The following is a 20,706-nucleotide window of genomic DNA, read 5'->3' on the forward strand; positions in this document are numbered from 1 at the left end:
TGGAAGGTTCCTGAATCTTGCAAAACATTTGACCCAGGTCAATTCCAGGTTGGGAAAATACCCAGAATGAGGCGGGGCGGAGTGGGAGAAAGGTCTAGGAAACTACCTTGGCCTTCTGACAGCAGAAAGTGAGCAGGAACGGCCTCTGGTGGCCAGACCATTGTATTGTCTCCTTTTATTTTACTTATTTAAAATATTTAAAAGATTTATTTATTTATGTATACAAAGCTGGGGTACAGGTCAGAGGTGTGGAGTGTGAGAGGATTCACCAGAGACAGAGTGGGGAGCAGAACAGGAAGATGGGCTTAAGTACACTGCTGAGGGGAGCAGTTGGCAGGTCAGGAGAGGCTGCCATGCCATGTGGGTCACCAGAACCCAACCGGCTGCTGCTACCTTGCAGAGCTGAGCTTTAACCCACTGGGCCACCAGGGAGGGCCCTGTAGTGTCTCCTTTTAAATACACAATTATAACAGCTTCTCTCCTTCCTGAGTGGGCCAGGTTGCGTCACCACTCCCTCATATTACAAAGGGGGGGGGGCAGGGTTCACAGAACAGGGGTCTTTTTTTTTTTTAAAGATTTATTTATTCATACAGAACTGGGGTACAGGCCAGAGATGTGGAGGGTGAGAGGATTCACCAGACACAGAGAGGGGAGCAGAACAGGCAAATCGACAAAGTACACTGCTGAGGGGAGCAGCGGGCGGATCAGGAGAGGTCTGCCACGCCAAGTGGATCTCCTCCGGGCCAAGCGGGAATCGAACTCATGCTGAAGTGGCTTAAGCTTCTTAGTGCAGTGCTTTAACCTGCTTGCTGCCCCACCAGGGAGGGCCCTCTTTTAAAAAAAAAAAAAGATATATTATATTTTACTTATTTATGCGTGCATACACAAGGAGTAGGCAAGTGTGTGTGATGGGGGAGGGGGGGTGTCAGGAGGGGACGCTGGTGGTTGGAGGATTCACCGGAGACAGAGTGGGGAGCAGAACAGACGGATCCACTGAAACACACTGCTGAGGCCAGCAGCCGGCAGGATCCTCTGCGCCACGCCTCCACACCAGTTGGTCAGCTCCCCTGGGGATCTGGGGATCGAACTCGTACTGTAGTGGCTGCCGATAGCTTCCTCGTGCTAAGACTTAACCCTTGCGCCACCGGGGAGGCACAGAACAGGGGTATTTTCAACCAAATCACAGCGAATTAGGGGGAGAAATGAGACTGGAACCTAGGCTTCTCCACTCCCTGGAACTGATTCTGAGAGACGCGTTATTTTAAGTATACACCTCTTCTACGTGCGTTCGGAGCGAACCATTTAAAGAATTTCCAGGGGCGAATAATCAGTTCTTAAAACGGTGTCCTCCGAAATCCGGGCCCCGCGCTTCTTCACTTGTCCTCCACTTCCGGAGTTCTATAGGCCTTCACTTGCGGGGAATTTCGACCCGACTTTAGGGCATTCTGGGAAATGTAGTTACAGCTTTCTTCAGACGCAAGGACACCCGCGTCTTGGAACTTCATTTCCCAGAAGTCTGTGCTTGCCGTCTAGTCAGCCAGTTTTGGGCCACTGGGGCCTTTCATCCTGAGTTTTTCAATTTTCAATGGGAATGAGTGATGGTGGGCAGCAGTCTGCGGAGGCGCAGTCCACAGGCAGCCTGGCCTGGCGGAACAGGTCGCGGACACTGTGGGGCTGATCAGCGAGCTCTGCTTCCGGTCGGGGGGCAAAAAGCCCAGGCTCCGCCTTTCCTTTAATCGTGATGGGCGGGGCGCGGCGTCGCGACCCGCGTTGCTATTGGCGGCGGTTGGGGGCGCGGAAACCGAACTGTCCGGGACGCCAGCGGCGGACTTCACCAGCAACTCCTGCGTCTTGGGTGCTGTCGGCCCCGCCATGGCCGCCCCTTGCCCGGTAAGTTCTCGCCGGCGGCGACCGCCCTTGTTTTAATCTCCCGCGGGCTCCTGGCCCGGCCGAAGTCTGCGAGGGTGTCGGTGAGGCGGGTTCCGAGCCTGTCCACTTTACTGTCTGTGCGAGGATCCCGGGTCGGGCACCGGGCGAGCGCCTTCCGCGTGCCAGGCCGTGTGCAGGCCACAGGGGCGAACGACACAACCCCTCTCCCCAGTTTTTGCGTCACGACGCGGGAGACACCGGTGCGGCAGAACTGAAGCTGGGACCTGGGCCAGCGGCGGGCCTCTCTGGCCTCTCTTCCCACCCTGAGCAATGGTGACTGGATAAGGGCATGTTGCGAGCACGCCCTGTCCCAGTGGGGGCGAATATCGACCCCTGGAGTAGGTGGGAAAACCCGAGACCTGCGTTGTGACCTCGGCCGACAGCCTCTTTGCAGCACCCTGGTCCCTTCGGAGGCTAAAGCCAGCCGAGCAGTTGAAAGCACCTCTTTTTTTTTTTTTGTTAGTGGTTTTTAAAAAAAAATAATATCATAGTTTATTTTTTACATCATATTGTGCATTTTTCCATCTCAGTTGTAATCCCCATGGAATTCACATCACTAAATCACCCGTGTGCCATCACCATAGTCCAGTGCATTTCCCTCCCCATTTTTGATCCCATTTCCCACTCCACCCCTGTAAAATGTCTCTGGTATATGGCTGTTCATCATCATTATTATTTTTTTGCCTGGTCCGTTATCCTGCTATGAGTGAAACCATCCGGTATTTTTCCTTTTCTTTCTGGCTTATTTCACTAAGCATGATCTTCTCCAGCTCCATCCATGATGCTGCAGAAGGCTTGTGTTTACTTTTTTTGATTGCTGAGTAATATTACATTGTGTATATGTACCACACTTTTTAATCCAGTCATCCATTTTTGGGCATTTGGGTCGTTTGCATGTCTTTCTAATTGTAAATAAAGCAGCAATAAACATGGGGAGCCCCCCTTTTTTGAGGGGTGATTTGGAACCTGTCTGGACTTCTGGCTAGGTTGAGAATCAGGCAGGATGGGTGGCGGCCTGTTGGTCCTTTGGGCTTCCAGGCTCTGGAGCAGGGGGGCAGCCGGTCTTTGGCTTTTTAACTTCTAATCTGGTGCTCTCCCCACTCTACTTTCCCACTTAAAACCGCCTTTGACTGAAATAACCACAAAGCTCATGGGATCTGGGAAAGAGGGTGTTAAATTTCAGGGGCCCTCTGGTCAGGTACCTCTGCCCACTGACCCTAGAGGTGGGCACTGTTTTATCCTTCCGGTACCTAGAGGCCCAGGTGGGGCAGTTGCTGAGTCGTTGGGGGCCTTACCGCAGCTGCTACCCCCTTTCTCACTGAAAGTAAGACTTTGGCAGGTGTGTTTGGGGGTGGAGCTGGGCACAGGGCCATGGGGGCCTTTGTTCTGGTTAGAACTCTGAGGGATGGCAGTGGCCTTCCTCTATCCAAGGCATGGGCTTTCACCGAGAGGAGGCTTTGCTGTGCTCTCTGGTGCACCCAGTGTCTTTGAGATTGCTAACATTTGGGGTAGGGGAGATGTTGCATGACTGTGGTATAACTAACTCTCAGGTGCTGAGACACAGGCTGCTATTGGATGAAGAATCTCTGGAGTATTATCTCCATGTCTTCCTAAGCAGTTCCCCAGCTACTGCTTCTCTGAATTTGGGTGGAGTGAAGGTGGTGGTGATGCCACCAGGAACCCGTCAAGGGCTGACCCTTTGTGCTTACTTTCCAGTCTGCAGTGGGATTAAGGGTATGAGTTCTGATTCGTGAGATGGGGTTTCTGAAAGGCCCTCCATGTCTCTTCTTGGGTCTTTAAAAGTAAAAAACTGATTGAGACATTATTCATATACCACACATGTACCACATTTTTTTTAACTGTTTTGTTTTTTTTTTAAAAGATTTATTTATCTATGCATATAGAGCTGGAGTATAGGCCAGAGGTGCAGGGGCGGTCTGAGGATTCACCAGAGACATTGGGGAGCAGAACAGGCTGACTGATGAAGTACACTGCTGAGGGGAGCAGCGGGTGGGTCAGGAGAGGTCTGTGGCGCCATGTGGTCACCTCCAGGGCAGGCGGGGATCAAACTTGTGGAAGTGGCTTTAGCTTCTCAGTGCTATGCTTTAACTCGCTGCGCCACCAGGGAGGGCCCACATGTACCACTTTTAAAGTGTAAAATCCAATGTAGTGCAGTCATCATCACTGTTTAATTCTAGAACATTTTGCCATCCCAAAGAATATTTCCCATTAAGCAGTTACTTGCCTTCCTCTCCTTTTGCTCCTTCCTCCCAGTCCTGGCAACCTCTAATCTATTTTCTGTCTCTCTGGAGTGGCCTATTCTGGACTTCTGTGTCAGTGGAATCACAAAATATGTGACCTTTTGTGTCTGACTTTTTTTAGTTGGTGTGATTTTCAAGGTTCATCCTCATTGTAGCAGGAATTAATACTGCATTTCTTTTTTTTTGTGAATGATATTCTATTGTATGGCTATACCACAATTTGTTTCTCCATTAATACATTGATGGATATTTAGGTTTTTCTTCTTTTTGGCAATTACGAATAATACTATGAGCTTTGAAGTACTGTTTTTGTGTGAACGTGTTTTCAATTCTTTGGGATGTTTACTTTGAATTGCTGGGTTCTTGATAACCTTATGTTTAACTTTTTGAGGAACTGCCAAACTATTTTCTACTTTTTTTTTTTTAAGATTTAACAATACATTTGTTTATTTCTATTGTATCACATTTTCATATGAATTTAAGGGGTTTTTGAAAGGATTATATTGAATCTGTGCATCTATTTGAGGAGTTACTGCAGCTTAAAAATACCAAGTTTTCCAGACTGAACTCAAGATGTCTTTCCACTTATCTCAGTCTTTCTAAAACTCTATCAATATTTTACACCTTTCACTGTCTATCTCACACTTTTGTTATCATTCATAAAAATCCTTTTTATGTATCATAAAGGGAATTATCTAACTTTTTTCAGATTGTCATTGCTGCTGTACAGAAGTAGAGTCAATTTTTGTAAATGAACTTTATATCCTATAACTTATTGGATCTGTTTACTACTTCTAATAGTTTATTAGTGAATTCCTTAGGATTTTCTATGTACAAGATCATGTCTTGAGCATTTGAAACTCTCCTGACTGTTATAGGAAGAGTGTAGGCCCCAGGGGAGCCCCTTCCTCATCCAGTCTTCACACATTTGACCCTGGCTCTCCCCCAGGACGACCCCTCGCTGGAGAGGCATTTTAAAGGCCACCGAGATGCAGTTACCTGTGTGGACTTCAGTCTCAACAGCAAACAGCTGGGTAAGAAGAAGCATCCGTACCAGGCACTAGGTTATGGACTGAGAGGCTTAGGTTCTATGTGGGAGCTGTGGTCAGAGCCGGAGGGGGCAGAGCTTCATCTTTCTTCAGCTCTTTGTGAAGAGCACAGTGAGTCTCAGAGAGGTTGGGGGGTCTTTCCCAAGGTCACGTAAGCTTTTGAGGATTGGACCTAGCTCTGGGCTTCCCTCTGTCTACCCCAGCTACCTCTTGGGTCTGGCTTGAGAAATGGGCTCTAAACAGTGGTTCTTTTTCTTTGGGTCTTTATTGCTTCCACTGTCATCGTGATATGGGTGCACCTTGTTGAGGGTGCCTGTACGTGAGGAGGACTAGAGCGGAGCAGGGTTCTCCTCTCCCCGCACTGCCCTACTGCTGTAGCTGGACCCTGCTCCTCGGTTGCTTGGGGGGGTTCATACACAGATGCCATGGCTACAGCCTCCTTGTTTCTAAGGATGAGATTCCCTCGTCATACCATGGGCAGTTTCTTGCCAGGTGCCACTGACTTCATGGTCTGTGTAGAGAAAGAGGAAACTGAGGGACAATTTTGGTTGATTGTCAGGACCTCTTTTAGCTTCTGACAGATCAAGCCCTCTCCATGGTAAAAGGCCATTGTGCTAACTTGAGGGAGGGTTTATTTTTTCTGTTTCCTCAGAATTCTGTCTGTGGAAAGACTCCATGGGAGTTGAGTTTTCCTAAAGGCCCTTTGGTTGCAGTTGCAGTTCAGGGCTGGCATGTGAAGGCATTCCGTGGTCTGCTTCCCATGTGGACCTGCTGTTTGGAGAGACTATAGGCCATAGGCTTGCTTTCCAAACTCTTGAGTCAGCAGTTATTGTAGGTGTGGCCTGCCCCTGTGGGAAAGATGGAGCTGGGCTATGAGGCCTGTTTCTATGTTGCTTCCTTACTCCAACACCCCAATGTCCTGGTAGAGGCTTGAGGCCCCCTAGAGCGAAGGGTCATGGTATCCCTACTCTCCTCAGCTAGCGGCTCCATGGACTCGTGCCTTATGGTGTGGCACATGAAGCCCCAGTCACGTGCCTATCGCTTTGCGGGCCACAAGGATGCTGTCACCTGTGTGAATTTCTCTCCTTCGGGACATCTGCTTGCCTCGGGCTCTCGTGACAAAACTGTCCGCATCTGGGTACCCAATGTGTGAGTTACAGACTTCAAGGGGTCTTGTCTGAGCCGGGGGCCCTGCTGCCAGAGCTGTTCCCACGCAACTCCCCATACTGGCTCAGGACTGGTCACAGTGGGACACCCGCCTCATTTCCAAGGAGGTGCCATCTGAGCTGGGACTTCAACCAGGGCCCTTTCCTCAGGCCTGGGAGAAGAGCCCCTAGCCCTTCTGGGAGGGGCTTCTGCCTCATGCTGCTCACGCATGGGTGGGTTTGGGCAGGGCTTGCTCTTGTGAGGGAGACTCTGATCTCTCTTGTTGGAGGCTGGGGTATTCAGGCCTGATTGAGCTTGGGAGGGGTGCCTGAGGAGTGGGGCATGCTTCATTGCACCGTCGTGTCACTATTTTGGGTTTTCTGACTCTGGGTGCCTATCCCCACAGCAAAGGTGAATCAACTGTGTTTCGTGCACACACTGCCACAGTGAGGAGTGTCCACTTCTGCAGTGATGGCCAGTCCCTTGTGACAGCTTCTGACGACAAGACAGTCAAGGTGTGGTCAACTCATCGCCAGAAGTTCTTGTTCTCCCTCAGTCAGCACATCAACTGGGTGCGCTGTGCCAGGTGAGATTGTGCGGTCCGGAGACCTTTGCTGATACCTGAGCATTGCTGGGTACAGAGGAGCTGGGATTTGAACCCAGTTTTCTGGCCCTAAGGCTTGTCTACTTTCTTCTGGGGTGTTCTGCTCCTCAGAGGTTGCACTGCTTTAGAGCTGTGAGATGGGGGCCCCAGTCTGGTTGTTGACCATCCCTTTGCTCTGGACTAATTGCTATGGGGGTGGGAGTCAGGTGACCCAAAGGATTTTCAGGTTTCAAAAATTATAGACCCAAATGTGCCTTTTTCTAGCTTATTTTGTTACGTTTAACAGAGATCTCATATCAAATCTCTGTGATCTTGAGGAACAGTTTGGGGGTATACTGTGTCTGGATATAGTGGGAAACTATGGTAGTTAGGGTTGAGGGTGTTGCGCTGTCCTTCTGGGGACCCCAGACAAGTTACTTATTCTCTAGGACAGCCTATCCCTGTTTTGGGTGGTCCTAATTGCTTTGAGAGACCTCCCTCCCAGGCTCCTGAGAACAGGAGGGGCCAGGTCCCCAAACGAATTTGGTGGTGGGTCCCCAGGTCCTCCATGCCTTTTCATTGGCAGATTGTGTTTTGCTGACACAATCTGAGTCAGATGTAGTCTTGGGGATCTGGGGGTAGGATGAAGATGCCTCAGGTGGCCTCAACCCTCCTTAAAGCTACAAGCACCAGCCGTCGCATGGACATTACTGCAGTGTTGAGCCCTCGTGTGTCACGCTGCTCCTTGCTCACCCTGTGGTAGGGACCGTTCTTATCCATCTCACCAATGCCCGAGGTCACTGCAGGTCTGAGCAGGGCATGCAGCCCCCGTGGTCCCTAGGGTCAGCTAGTGGGCAAGGATAGAAGGGGGCTTTGGAAAACCATGTGTGGTGCCGTAACACCTACTATTTAGGGTTGTGAGTCATGCTTTGCCTGCTTCAGGTTTTCCCCTGATGGGCGGCTCATCGTCTCTGCCAGTGATGACAAGACTGTCAAACTCTGGGACAAGACCAGCCGGGAATGTATCTACTCATATGGCGAGCACGGCGGGTGAGTCCCAGACCCTGCACTCCACCGGCGAGTGCTCAGGAAAGCATCACCAAGGAGCCCTCGGGACTGCAGGCACGGGGCAGGCAGCGCCTCTCTGCTGCTCCCTGTCTCTGCTTCTTATTTGTGGGTGTTATCCCAACTTCAAGGCTTGGGATTCATGGGCCCTCTTTTTTGCCCTCACTTTCTAGTTCTCAGAAGTGTGACGTCATTCTGAAAGCAGTTTAACCCAGACCCTCCCTAAAAGAGTGTTAGTATGTTACCTGTGGTGCTGGCTTTATCAATGAGAGACACTTGTGGCTCACAGTGGCTGTTGATGTGCCACCTTGAGGAAAGCCAGAGCCTGTTCTTAGTTTCTAAGAGAACCTTAGTCCTTGCACACTTCAGATGTCTGGGAAGGGCCTGGGTTTCAGGTACAGATGCCCTGAGAGCCCTGGTCTGTCTTCTGGAGCGAAGTGAGCCCGTGGAACCCTATGTCTGGGCCCCTCTGACAGGATCAGCTCTACCTCCAGCTTAGGTGAGAGTTCTAGCTCCAACTCTGAAAATGCCCAGCAGCTGTCTGACCTTGTGTTTAGAAGTTGATGCTGCAACTTGCTCCTTAATCATCCACCTCAGTCACCTCTAGCCACCATCCTCACCCTCTTCTCACTCCCCCTTGGCGATCTGGTAAAGAAATTGGCCAGAAGGGATGCATTCCAGGCTGAAGGGAAGAGAGTGAGCAGACGTGCCAAGATGGAAAAGTGCTGAATATTCTTGGGTCTGGTCTGAGCCAGGCCAGTGCTCCTGTAGCATGTGGCGGCCACTGTCTTTCCAGCTTTGTCACCTATGTGGACTTCCACCCCAGTGGCACGTGCATTGCCGCCGCTGGCATGGACAACACAGTGAAGGTGTGGGACGTGCGGACTCACCGGCTCTTGCAGCATTATCAGTGTAAGTGTCCATGAGCGGTCACAACGGGGCCACGGTGGGGTGCCACGGGCCAGGTGTTTGATGTATTGCTGTGGTGCCCAAATGTGTACTGGCCTTGGCTGGTGGGGAGTAGCTTGGGATCTATTGGGACGTCCAGAGGTGGGTTGTAGTGTGGCTTTCCTGGCTTAAAAACTGGGCTGTGTGGTAGCCACCCAGCCCTTTGATGGACCCTGCAGGTCTTGACGGGGCATACCCTTCATGGGTCACTGGCCATGTCTCCTTCCTAGGGCTGCTTCTCAGAGGCTGCCCACGCCACTTGCCTCCCCCTATAATGGAGTTATACCTTCCAGGGCCAAGGTGACAACCGTCACCTGTGATAAAGGGGGTAATTGTGAAAAGGGGGCAGTTTGGGTGGGACTTTTGCCACCTCTGGCCACAGGAGGTCTTCCACAGGTGCGGAGCCATGGGTCATGGAGGGTCAACTGAGCTAGTGGCCAGGCTCAGGAGTCAGTGTCTGGGCTGTGTCCCCTTATTCAGTTGTAGCCCTTGAAGGCAGGGTGGTGGGTGGTCGACAGGCTGGTCAGGCGCCAGGTGTGAGGTAGGGACACATGCAGGTGTGATTAGGATGAGTAGCTGAAGGTGTTGGTATGGAACTGGGCTGGGAGTAAGCGTGACTGTGCAGGGTTATGAGTCACCCACGATGTGGGAGTGTGGCCCAGGGGATGGAGCTGGTGAGGGACTCCAAGAAGAATGGGGAATTGTGCCGGAGCCAAACCTGGTGGACTTTGAGCTGAGAGACCATGGAGGGGCAGAGTTGGACTTGTTTGAAGAAGGGTAGCCACTACTTGGGACTAAGTTTAAAGTTTGTGGACTCCCTCCCACAATTCATGCCTGAAAATGGGGCGCGTTTGGACAAAGGTGTGGAGCTTGGGATTCAGTGAGTTCATCATAGCTGATTCTTGGGACATTTGAAGATGTAACTGTGATGAGCAGACCTTCCAAGAGCAGGCACCTTCCAAGAAAGAGCCTGGTCTTAAAAAGCACATGATGGTGGGCCCTCACTGGTGGCGCAGCAGTTCGATCCCCACCTGCCTCAGAGGTGACCCACATGGCGCGGCAGACCTCTCCTGACCCGCCCGCTGCTCCCCTCAGCAGTGTACTGCATCATTCGGCCTGTTCTGCTCCACACTCTGTCTCTGGTGAATCCTCTCACCCTCCGCATCTCTGGCCTGTACCCCAGTTCTGTATGAATAAAATAAACTTAAAAAAAAAAAAAGCACATGGTGAAGGGTGGGCTCTGTAGACAGCTTCAGCATTCTTACTGGTGTGACATTGGGTTGGGGACTTGATCCTCTGGACGTTGGGACATATCTTGCAGGTGATGTAGGGAGGATAATGAGTTGGCCCATGTCAAGAATTTAGAGAGTGCTTAGTATAAAATGGGGACCATTTACAGAGCTAGTGGCAATGATGATGGTACTGATCTTATAGCTAGGTCAGCCCTGTTAGGAAATCTGCAGTACCTGACACTACCACTAGGTGGCAGGAGCCGGCCACGAGAACCAATTCTTCCCTCAGCCCTGTGTTTTTTCACTGTCTGTCTTACACAGGAGCTTTTAGAACAGAGCAGCAGTGGGATGGGTTCTGCACTCTGCTGTGCTTGGAGATCACACATCTTTCTTCCCTCTTTCAGCCTTGCAGAACTTTTTTCTCCTGTTTTGGGCAAAGTTTGAATTGGAGATTGAGCTCATTTATAAGGCTAACTGGGGGCAGGTGTGCAGGTGTGAAGGCGTGCTGGGTGGGAAGGCAGCATGTGGGTGTGATCAGGAGGGAGGCCTTAACCAGAGAGGATGAGGCAGTGTGGTGTTTGGGAGCACGGGCTCTCCTCTGTAAAAGGGGATGGCACTAGTGCCTTCCTTGTGGGGTTAATGAGGGTATGATGGGAGAATCCACATGTGGATTATAATTCTGTGCTGGAGAGGTGACTGAACCACAGTCTTGGCACTGGGAAGAGAGGGTCTCTCGTTTACTTTGAGAGGGTGCAGGCCACCTCTGATGGACTGGGATCCTGAGCCTGGTGTTTGTGGGGCATAGCAGCAGGTTTCCATTTGGGGGGCCTTGGATGCCATGCTCTGGCTCACGGTCCCAAAAGGCAGCTCGAATTGCAGTGCTGGGCTGGCCTCACTCTTGGAGCAAAGAGGTGAGATGTATCCGAGAGGACAGCAGTGCTGAGAGCCTGCTTGGGGGGAACTGGTTTGCCAGGGTGATGGGTGGGTGGACTGTTCATATCCAATGTCTGAGTGAGGGCTGGCATTAGTGCGTGTGTGTGTGTGTGTGTGTGTTGTGACGGCCTGGGGAATGGATTTTAGAAGCAAAGCTAAGGCAGAAGCAGAGGCTAGGCTTAAGAATCTGGGGTAAAAGAAGGGTTGAGGCCATGTCCTGGTCCCCGCGAATGAGGGGCCATGGGAGGAAATGGTGTAGCCTGCGTGAGCGGTGCGAGCCTGTTCTCAAGCTTGGGAGGGCCAAGGAGGGCAGAGCCAGGGAGTGAATGGAGGGTGGGGTCCCACGAGGAAGGTGAGGGGGTCAGGAGGTGGCGTGACCAAAGCAGTCAGGGAGGGTGAAGGGTGCAGTTCCCTGGGGCTCTTGAGGGCACAGGCTTGGTGGTGTGGGGTGGGAGGTCACTGATTGGTCAGGGAGGTTATAGTCGTACTCATTTGGCACCCGGGCCTGAATTCTGAGTGGGCCCAACGTACACAGTGCTAGCGGCTCCACGGAGAGATTTCAGTCTGTTTCTGCTGCTGTCCATTTTTTGTGTGACCGCCACTCAGGGAGCCTGCAGCGGGTTGTTCCAAGCCACCCCTGAGATCAATCAGAGGCTTTAGGTACCCCTTAAACAACCAGGTTCTCCCTGAGCTCCCTGCATGGAATGGTGGGTACTCAGAGCAGCAAACATCCCATCACCTCTGGGCTCACCCAGTCTCTTTGGGGGCTCAAAGAGGAGCCTAGTAGATCTGAGCACATTAGTAGGGGGCTACTTTCTTCACCCACTTTGATGCTGAGGGATCTTCCAGGTCTGCATGGGTCCAGAGGCTCCCCTAGAGAGCTCTGGACTGTAACCCACTGGCAGGCCATAGGCCCTCCCACTCCCAAGCTCCCAAGTAGCTGCTCCTACAGCCCCAGAGAGTTGCTGTTTGGAGACTGATTACACAAGAGGCCCCACCCTCTCCAGTAGATGCCGGGCTGTTTTCTGTCCCTGGACCCTAGGAAACCCAGGGGAAAGTTCCCAAGGACCTATTGACATCAATGTCTCCCCTAGTCAGTCTGCAAGAGTGCCAGGTACTCTTGTGTGACCCTGCTGGGTCTTCTGAGAGAGCTGGGAGTGGGATACTGCAGTGTGTGGTGCGCCGCCTGGGCTGAGCTCTGGGGAACACATTTCGTGCTCTGGGTTGGCGCTTTGGGCTGCCGCAGGCAGCTGGCTGGCTGTTCTGCTTGGCTTCGCCACGGGGAGCAGTTCTCATTGCCCAACTCAACAAGGAGTCGGCGGGGCTGCTGGAGGCCCTGGAGCGCCGTCCCCACGGAGGTGGCTTCAGCTCCATATGCTCCGAGCCCACGTTAAGGCTGTTCACACATCTGAGCCCCAGCCCCCGTCCCGGAACCCAGGATGTGCTTTGTACTTCAAGGCACCCGCAGGTCCAGGGGCGGGGGTGGGGCGGTGTCAGCAGGGGTAGTGCTCCCCATTTCACAGATGAGGATTCTGAGGTTAGCCCACCGTTATGCAGGTGGCCAGCACTGAATGTGGTTCCATTCAGGACTCCAGTGCGGTGTTCGTCCCCTGTCCCTGTAGAGAGCCTCACGTTGTGCTCATTCTAGTCTTGTAGTTCCCCAAGGTCCCTGGGAGCACCCGGCACTAGATGGGCTCTCTACATGGAACTGAGAGGCCCAGTTTCTTGATCCGTAGCCCTAGTACATACACTTCGGTGCTCTGGTATTAGCCCAGATATGGCCCTGAGGGTTTTTTTTTTTTTTTTTTAAGATTTATTTATACATACAGAACTGGGGTGCAGGCCAGAGGTATGGGAGGTATAGGATTCACCAGAGGCAGAGTGGGGAGCAGAACAGGCTGACTGACGAAGTACACTGCTGAGGGGAGCAGCAGGTGGGTCAGGAGAGGGCTGCTGTGCCATGTGGGTCACCCCCCTGGCTGGGATTGAACTTTTGCTGCAGAGGCTGTCATAACTTTGTAGTGCTGTGCTTTGACCTGTTGTGACGCCAGGGAGGGCTCTGAGGATTTTTTTTTTTTAAGATTTATTTATTAATGCATGTAAGAACTGGGCTACAGGCCAGAGGTGGGGAGGTGGGGAATGAGAAGATTCACAGAGACAGAGTGAGGAGCAGAACAGGCAGATGTACTGGAAGACACTGCTGCGGGGAGCAGCGGGCAGACCAGGAGAGGTCTGCTGCGCCGTGTGGGTCAGCTCCCTGGCTGGGGATTGAACTCATGCTGAAGTGGCTGCTGCTAGCTTCACACTGCTGTGCTTCAACCTGCTGTACCACCAGGGAAGCCCTGGTCCTGAGGGTTTTAAAGCAGCTGTACATCTGGCAGGGCAGGTCTGCACCCTTGGCTTGGTGTTTTGAGACCAAAAGACCCACTTACTGGGTCTTTCTCACCATTCCTAAGTGGGCTTTTAAGTGACATTTGTAAAGACGAGTGTTTGCAGTGTCCTTTACTGCTGGTATCAGAGCGCCTCCATTGTGTTCACAAACCTAAAGCCATTGTGTCTTGGTGATGCCAGCTGTGTATCACGACGAGCGCCCCTGGCTGCAGTGAGCTGAGCCTGTTGTGCATTGTGGCGGGGGGCCGAGGGCTCCCGTGACCTGCCATGAGTTTCCAGGCGGCGGGCCAAGGTGATCCTTCAGAAGCCTGAGGGGGGTGGGGGGGTGGGCTGGGCCCTGGTGTGACTGCCCCAGAGTGTCACCTCCTGTTGGGCCCTTGGATTTCTCTGGGTCTCTTGTCCAGCTTGGAGCCCATTGGGCAATATACCAGTTTTGCTGAGGGCTTCTCCTTGCGGAGCTGTGTAGGGAGTGGATTATGGGTACCCCCATTTCTCCTCAGGCTTCCTGTCGCTCACAAGCTGGGCAGTAGCTGTAGCAGCTACCTTGCTACCTCCCTGGCCTGGCATGCAGTAGGGCAGCGACACTGGTTTCTCTGACTTTGGTTGGAGCCCCTTCTTAGGGGTAGAGCGGGTGTAAGCTTTAATGGCCAGGACACAGCTGTGCCCAAATAGCTTTCTGTCCCTGGTGACGAGTGCTGTTTGCCATGGAGCTCAGAGAGGGCCTGCAGCTGTGAGTGTGATGGGAAGTGGGTCGCTTGTAGACAGTCGCTTCATGACACAGGGTTCCCCTCTTAGGGGCAGCTGACCCTCTGTGGTGGACTGGCAGGGGTGATTCTTATAAGGAGGCCTCCCTGGAAGGGCCCACCCTCACCCCTCTCCAGAGCCAGAGAAACTGAGGCTGGCAGAGCTGGTGGATGAGACTGGAATGAATGAGAAAAGGCAGGGGGATTCTGGTGTCTGGCACTTTCCCCAAAGCCTGGCATGCCACACTGAGCCCGCTTCTGAAGTTGAGCCTCAGCCAGGAGGCCTTTAATATTCCTGCCATTTATAGAGCAATTGGGCTTTTGGTGCCCTCCTCTGGGGGAGAGTCCCCCCGCTGGGTGGACTTGATCGGGGGAGGCCCTGTGTGCTGGTCACACCCTGACAGTGGTTTTGGGGAAGCCAGGGGAGCTCATGAGCTACCCTCCTGCTCCTGGCTGTTCCTCTGCTAGCCTCATCTCAGGTGGGGGGGGGGGTGCTCACTGCAGTGTAGACTCCAAGGGCTGCAGGGAGAGAACAGTGAGCCCTTCTCCAGGCTCCGTGAGCAGGTGTGCCCACAGCGGCATTGGAAGAGGCACAGGGCTTCCTGCTGGGGCTGAGGGGTTGGTGGGGAAGGGCAACTTGGTGGGCGGGGGTCTTCTCCATCTTGTAATTTTGGCAATATCTCCTTCCCTTCTTGTCTTCTCACTCCCCCATTCCTGTCACTACTCTGCGGACAGTGTGACCTGTGTCACTGGTGGGCACAGTGACCCCTCAGAAACATGGGGCACTTGCTGTCACAACCTGAAATGCCTGCAGGGTTGAGCAGAGCTAGACTTGGGTCTCCTGCCTCCCTGCACGTGACATTCTCTTTTTAGGGGGGAGGGAAAGATTCATTTTTGATCAGTCACTGGGCTGTGTAATCATAATAACTACATGCTGATGGCTAAAAAGCACGTCCTGAAAGTCTTCAGGACATCACTTGGAGTTCAGTTATAAGTCTCACATTACATAAAGTCCCAGCTGGCTCTCCTCAGCATGCTTGGGAGCAGGTACTCTCACTCCCCTGGCACTCTGGCGTGTCAGCTGGGGCTCCAGCACCCCTGTGGGCTCTTTCATGGTGGGTATTCAGTGGCCCAGTGATGGGCCTGCATTCTCACACAGCCTGGACGAGGTTGGTGTTAGGATTCGCCTTTACTCAGTGGCTTTCTGACTCGGGTGGTCCTGGTTTCAGCCCTACTGGTTCCCTCACCAGCACTGCTCTAGGGAGCTGTGGTGTAGGTGATCCACCCATCGCTGCCCGTGTGGCCTGCTGGATCCAGCTCACCCACTCACCAACCACTTGCTGAGTTCTGCTAAGTTCTGGCTTTGAACTGGGAGCCAGGAGCCCACAGTGTCCCTGCCTGATGGAACATGAGGTCTCAGAGGGACCCAGCCATGAATCAAGGAGCCACACACAAATGTGAAGCCCCTGAAATGTGAAGTCCCAGCTGTGAGGAGTGTGAGGATCAGAAGCTCATGGACAAATGAAGGGACCTGCCCTGATGGGGAGCATAGGGGGCTTCCTGTAGGAGGTGACTCTGAGCAGTGAGCTTCAGGGTCAAGACAAGAGAGGACAAGGGCTCATGGGAACAAGGCGTGGAAAGGACACACAGCTGTGGAGCCAACAGCCCTAGCCAGGGCAGGGGCCACCAGGAAGGATGGGGTTCGGGCCGGGCGTTGGGTAAAGAGTCACGAATGGGGGTGAGGTGCTGAGTTGTAGGTAAAAGGACAGGTCCTGGAGTTGCATGCGACTCAGGGGTTACTCCATGCATAGGCTTCCTGGACTTATCCTGGTAGCTTCCCCACTGTACCCCTAACTCAGGAGTGCTGGGTGCAGGAGGAGAAACTGGCTTGCTGTGTCAGGTCTTGTTCAAGGTCACAGGAGGGCCCGCCTGGCTCCTGACAGTGTCATAGCCATCAGTTCTCTCCCTTCCCCCGTATCCTTTTGTAGGGGCCAGTGCATCTCGTTGGCATTTTGAGGCTTTTATTCTCTATTTAGTTCTCTAAAGGAGTATGGAAGACAGAAAAAAGCTTTGTGTTGGATGCCTCTGTTCTGCTCCAGCTCCACTACTTGGTGTGGTAGAAGTAGAAGAATCACTTGAGCGTTCTGGCCTTACATCTGCTCCCCTCTGTCCCCTGTCCCCTTCCGCCTGTCGTTTGACTCTGGATGAGTGTCCTTTGGTCATGCTGCTTTCCCGGGAAATCTTTTGAGGCTCCTCTGTGCAGTGGCCACCCCAGCCCAGTCCTGTAGCAAGCTCAGTTGGCCCTGATGGCCAGATTCAGGTTCAGCTGGGCGCCCAGGGCCATCCAGTCAGCCCCTGCCTAATGTCCTTTGCCAGTGCACAGTGCAGCGGTGAATGCCCTCTCTTTCCACCCGTCGGGAAACTACCTGGTCACAGCCTCCAGCGACTCGACCCTGAAGATTCTGGACCTCATGGAAGGCCGACTACTCTACACGCTCCATGGACACCAGGTGAGGTGCTGGCCGGTGCTGGGGTGGAGGTGTGCAGGACTGGGGTTCACCTGAGGTTTCTCTGGGAGTCCATTGAAGATGTTTCCAGTGACTGGTCACAGCCTGGGCAGTGGGGTGAGAGGCAGAAAAGGGTTTGCTACCTGCAAGACCTGTGACCTGGCAGAAGCAGTGGGCCTGGTACTGCAGCTGAGAAGGGAATTCGGAGTTAAATTAGGTGGGGAGGGAGGGGCTGATGGCAAACCATGGCTGTATTTCCAGGGTAGAAAGTGTCCCCTAGTGACAGCAGGCATCTCTTGGCCTAGCGGCTGAATCTCTGTTTGGGGTGGGGTCTGAACATCACTGCCTTTGGAGACAAAGGCAGCTGCGGTATCTCACAGAGGCTAGTGTGAAGGAGGAACAGCTCACGTTTGTTGGAGGTTCTGGGACATGAGTCGAGGACACGGAAGCCTTCTCTCTGAGAAGCTTTCACTAGCACATCTGATGCCCTGAATGAGCTGGTGGGCAGTGGCCAGGCCCCAGCCCCTCTGGACAGGACTCCCCAGTAACTGGCTTCTTACATCCCCACCAGGGAATAATTGATTGTCTCCTGCTGAGCAGAACATTCACCAGAGGTCCCCTGTTGGGGAACAGTGGTCATACGCAGGAGGCAGTGGGTACAGAGACCAGAGTTTTTCAGTCATCTTTCCTGCTTCTCTGAGCGAAGAAACAAGCTATTAAAGGCTGAAGGAGGCCCTGGGGTGCTCATATATTGTGGGCTGGTGGCCAGTTTGTGGGGTGTCTAGCCCAGGGCTCTCTGGGACCCACTGCCTTTGGAGTTGAGGCACATCTAGGTTGGGGGCAGTGAGAACATGGGCCTTATTCTTCTGCTTCCTTGAGGGCTTCTTGCTGCCCTCAGTCTGTGGTGACCCTGGCTTTCCCTGTCAGGCACGTGTCTGGTGTGATGACTGGAGGGCAGACGCAGGCGCATGTGCTCTCGCCTGGGGTGACTGCTGGTCCTGTTTTCCGCTTATTGGGAGCCACACTTTCAGCCTCTGGCATTTGAGCGCTGTTGCCTGCCATGCTGCACACCAACAGAGCAGTGCAGTGAAGTGTGCCAAGTGCTCACTGGGACTTGACTTACTTTTTCTTCTTTTTTTTTTAAAGATTTATTCATACAGAACTGGGGGACAGGCCAGAGGTGTAGGGGCAGTGAGAGGATTCACCAGAGACAGAGTGGGGGGCAGAACAGGCAGATCACAAAGTACACTGCTGAGGGGAGCAGTGGGCGGGTCAGGAGAGGTCTGAAGCGCCATGTGGGTCACCTTCAGGACGGGATTGCTCTTGCACTGACGCGGCTGTGGCTCGCTTGCAGTGCTGCGCTTTAACCTGTTGCACCACCAGGGAGGTGGTGATTTTTCTTTCTTTATGGGAGTTCTTTAATCAGCTGTCTCCCCTCTTAACTGAGAACACTGAACTGAGGGAACTAAAATGCAGGTGCCAGGATTCGGGTGCAGTCTGGAGCACACCAGGGAAGCCTGTCCCGCTGCTCTTTTGGAGAAGTGAAACAGACTTGAGTGAAACTGCAGTGTGGCTTGTTCTGGGGCACCTGGAAATGTGGGGAGTAGGCTGAGGGATGACTGGCAGTTTGGGAGTGTGAAGAACAGGAAATGGCTCATTTCCTCCTCAGGGTGCCAAACTCAGTGCCCTGAGGAAGCGGGAGGAAGAAGTGAGCTCACTCTCATCTTTCCATTTTGCCACATGCCTGTCCATCCCTTGTGGACAGCTCCCGTTCCCAGGCTGAGGACCAGGGGTTCAAGATGAATGTGGTCGTTCCCCTTGGGGCTTTCCCCGTGAGGTAGTAGAGCCGAGGGTGACATGCGATGAATAAAGAGGCTGGGAGAGACAGGCTGAGTCTTAGCTGGCACTCGGAGGGTTGGGGTCAGCCCTGCCTCTCCTTCACAGTGTACTGCAAGTGAAGGTGGGAGTTGGAGCATGGGGCTCAGATTTCTCTTACCAGTCCCTTCAGTTTCCCGTCAAATACAGAACCAGTGCAGGCTTCGGTTCCCCTTTGCCTCCAGCCACATCTGCCCATCCTGGGCAGAGGGGCCAGCTCTGAGGCGCAGCTATGGTTATGGGGCACCGCCATCTGTCCTCTGCTTCACTCCTGGGGACACCGCGCTGTTTCCCGCTCAGTGGCTTGCCCCAGTTGTCTTCACCAGCATCTCTGACTGAGGCTGAGTCCGATCACATTGGGTCAGGAAGGGTTCACACAGCCTTGTCTCACTGGTGGCGGTGCCCAGGCTTGCTCAGGAAACACCCTGATGTTTCCGGAAACAAACTGCTTCTACTTACCCCATTCTGGTTTGGAAACCACGGGTTTCTTTTGTTTCACCGCACAGCCTGAGCTTTAGGAGCTTAGAGCAAGAGGAAAGACTTTCTGCCTCCAGGCAAGATCCTTCTGGCTTTGCCTCTTAGCCTCTGACATTCGGCAGACCTTGGCTTTGCCAGGTCTTTCCTTCTCCGTAAACAGGACTCCATGCTGGCCCCTTTTAAGGAGAGGACAGCCTACCTTGTCCAGACCCAGCCTTAGCAGGTCTTCGCCCTGTGAGTCCCTTTCCACTTCAGCTCTCAAAATGACCCCATGCTGTTCTAGGTGAGAGTGCCTAAAAGGCCATTAAAGTTTCTCTTCTGAGTGTGGTCCTGGCACCATGGGTGGGCATCAGTGTTTATTAGGAGCATGATGACTTCACCCCTCTGCCTGCTTTGGACGGCCACAGGCCGTAGCCTCTGGGTGGTAGATCACCCATTTCCCCTATTCCCACTCACACATGGAGTCTTTCAAGTGTTTATCTGGTGTTTTCTTCTCTTTCAGGTTGCTCCCATCTCCTTAATACAGCCTCTTGCTCTGGCTTCCCTGTTGTCATATGGTGGGTGGGCTTCGGCGACTCCCCTGATCCAGCACGCTCGTCCCTGCCAGCTGCTGTGTGTGACCTGCTGGCTCCTTGGTGTACAGTTGTGTGGGCACTGCCCTTTATTGGTCATCTTTTCTAGGGCCTGCCTCCTGGAGGACAGACTGGGTGTCTGATGGCACCAGCCTGGCTGGATGTGTGATGCCCTTTCTGAGGCTCTGGAAAGTCCTGTTCTGGTGAGCTGCCACCGCTCTGACGGTTGAGCAGGAGCAAAGGGAGTTTCTGCATCTTGCTGGATTCAGAACAGACTTAGGGGCATGAAGGCGCTTCCTCATCCCATCTCACTCCTCCCTGGCAGTGGGGAAGAGGGCCAGGAGGGGGAGGCTTTCCCAATGGCAGCTGTCACTAAAGCCTTGTGCCCCGAGCCAGACCCACAGAGCTCTGGGTGGCAAGTGTGGAGGCAATGTGCTAGAAATACAGATTTTTTTTTTCTGAAACATAATCTGGAGTCATGCTCATTTTGTTTAAGTCCCCAGAGCTATTTGGGAGAGAGTGGTGGGTGGGATGTGGGTGGGGAGTTAAATCTGGTGTTTGTGGCTGTGCAGTTGGTATTCGTGTCACTGTGGAGGGACTGAACTGCACAAGGACTGACGAGCTTGTGTTCCTCACGACCCAGCTGCCCACACCCCAGTGGTGCAGAGTGGGTGAACAGCTACCCAGTGGACCCAGAACCCTGGGCAAGGTCTGCTGTCTGCACTGGGACCTAAACCCTATGGCTTGGTTGGTAGGAAATCACAGGCCTGGCGTGTGGGATCCACCCACGTTACTGGAACTTGCGCCTGGCGAGGCCCTGGGCTGGGTCTGGCCATGAGGCAGCCGTGTGGCTGGGAAGCCTGCTCCAGGTGGAAGCCGCTCCTGGGAGGGCGGCTCTTCTTCCTTGTGTCTTGGGCGCTCTGCAGCTCTTGTATAGCACTTCATTTTGGAGAATTCCATGCTGGGGAGGCGCATACATACCTGGTGTGAATGGT

At 53.2% G+C, this 20,706-nt stretch overlaps 1 protein-coding gene across 1 annotated transcript in view; it reads left to right on the top strand.

Moving 5' to 3' along the window:
* The first annotated feature begins 1,808 nt into the window (after positions 1-1,808).
* The window catches only part of POC1A (POC1 centriolar protein A), a 57,823-nt gene continuing 38,925 nt past the window's right edge, over positions 1,809-20,706 (top strand). Inside the window, exons 1-7 of the mRNA XM_004676097.2 lie at positions 1,809-1,890; positions 5,140-5,224; positions 6,217-6,388; positions 6,792-6,971; positions 7,911-8,018; positions 8,830-8,945; positions 16,657-16,790. Of these exons, the coding sequence (XP_004676154.1) occupies positions 1,873-1,890; positions 5,140-5,224; positions 6,217-6,388; positions 6,792-6,971; positions 7,911-8,018; positions 8,830-8,945; positions 16,657-16,790 (813 nt within the window). The 5' untranslated portion in view covers positions 1,809-1,872. The remainder of the gene's footprint in view (positions 1,891-5,139; positions 5,225-6,216; positions 6,389-6,791; positions 6,972-7,910; positions 8,019-8,829; positions 8,946-16,656; positions 16,791-20,706) is intronic.

The sequence above is a fragment of the Condylura cristata genome, unplaced genomic scaffold, assembly GCF_000260355.1.
Source record: "Condylura cristata isolate star-nosed mole 26May11 unplaced genomic scaffold, ConCri1.0 scaffold00004, whole genome shotgun sequence".
Lineage (NCBI taxonomy): Eukaryota > Metazoa > Chordata > Mammalia > Eulipotyphla > Talpidae > Condylura > Condylura cristata.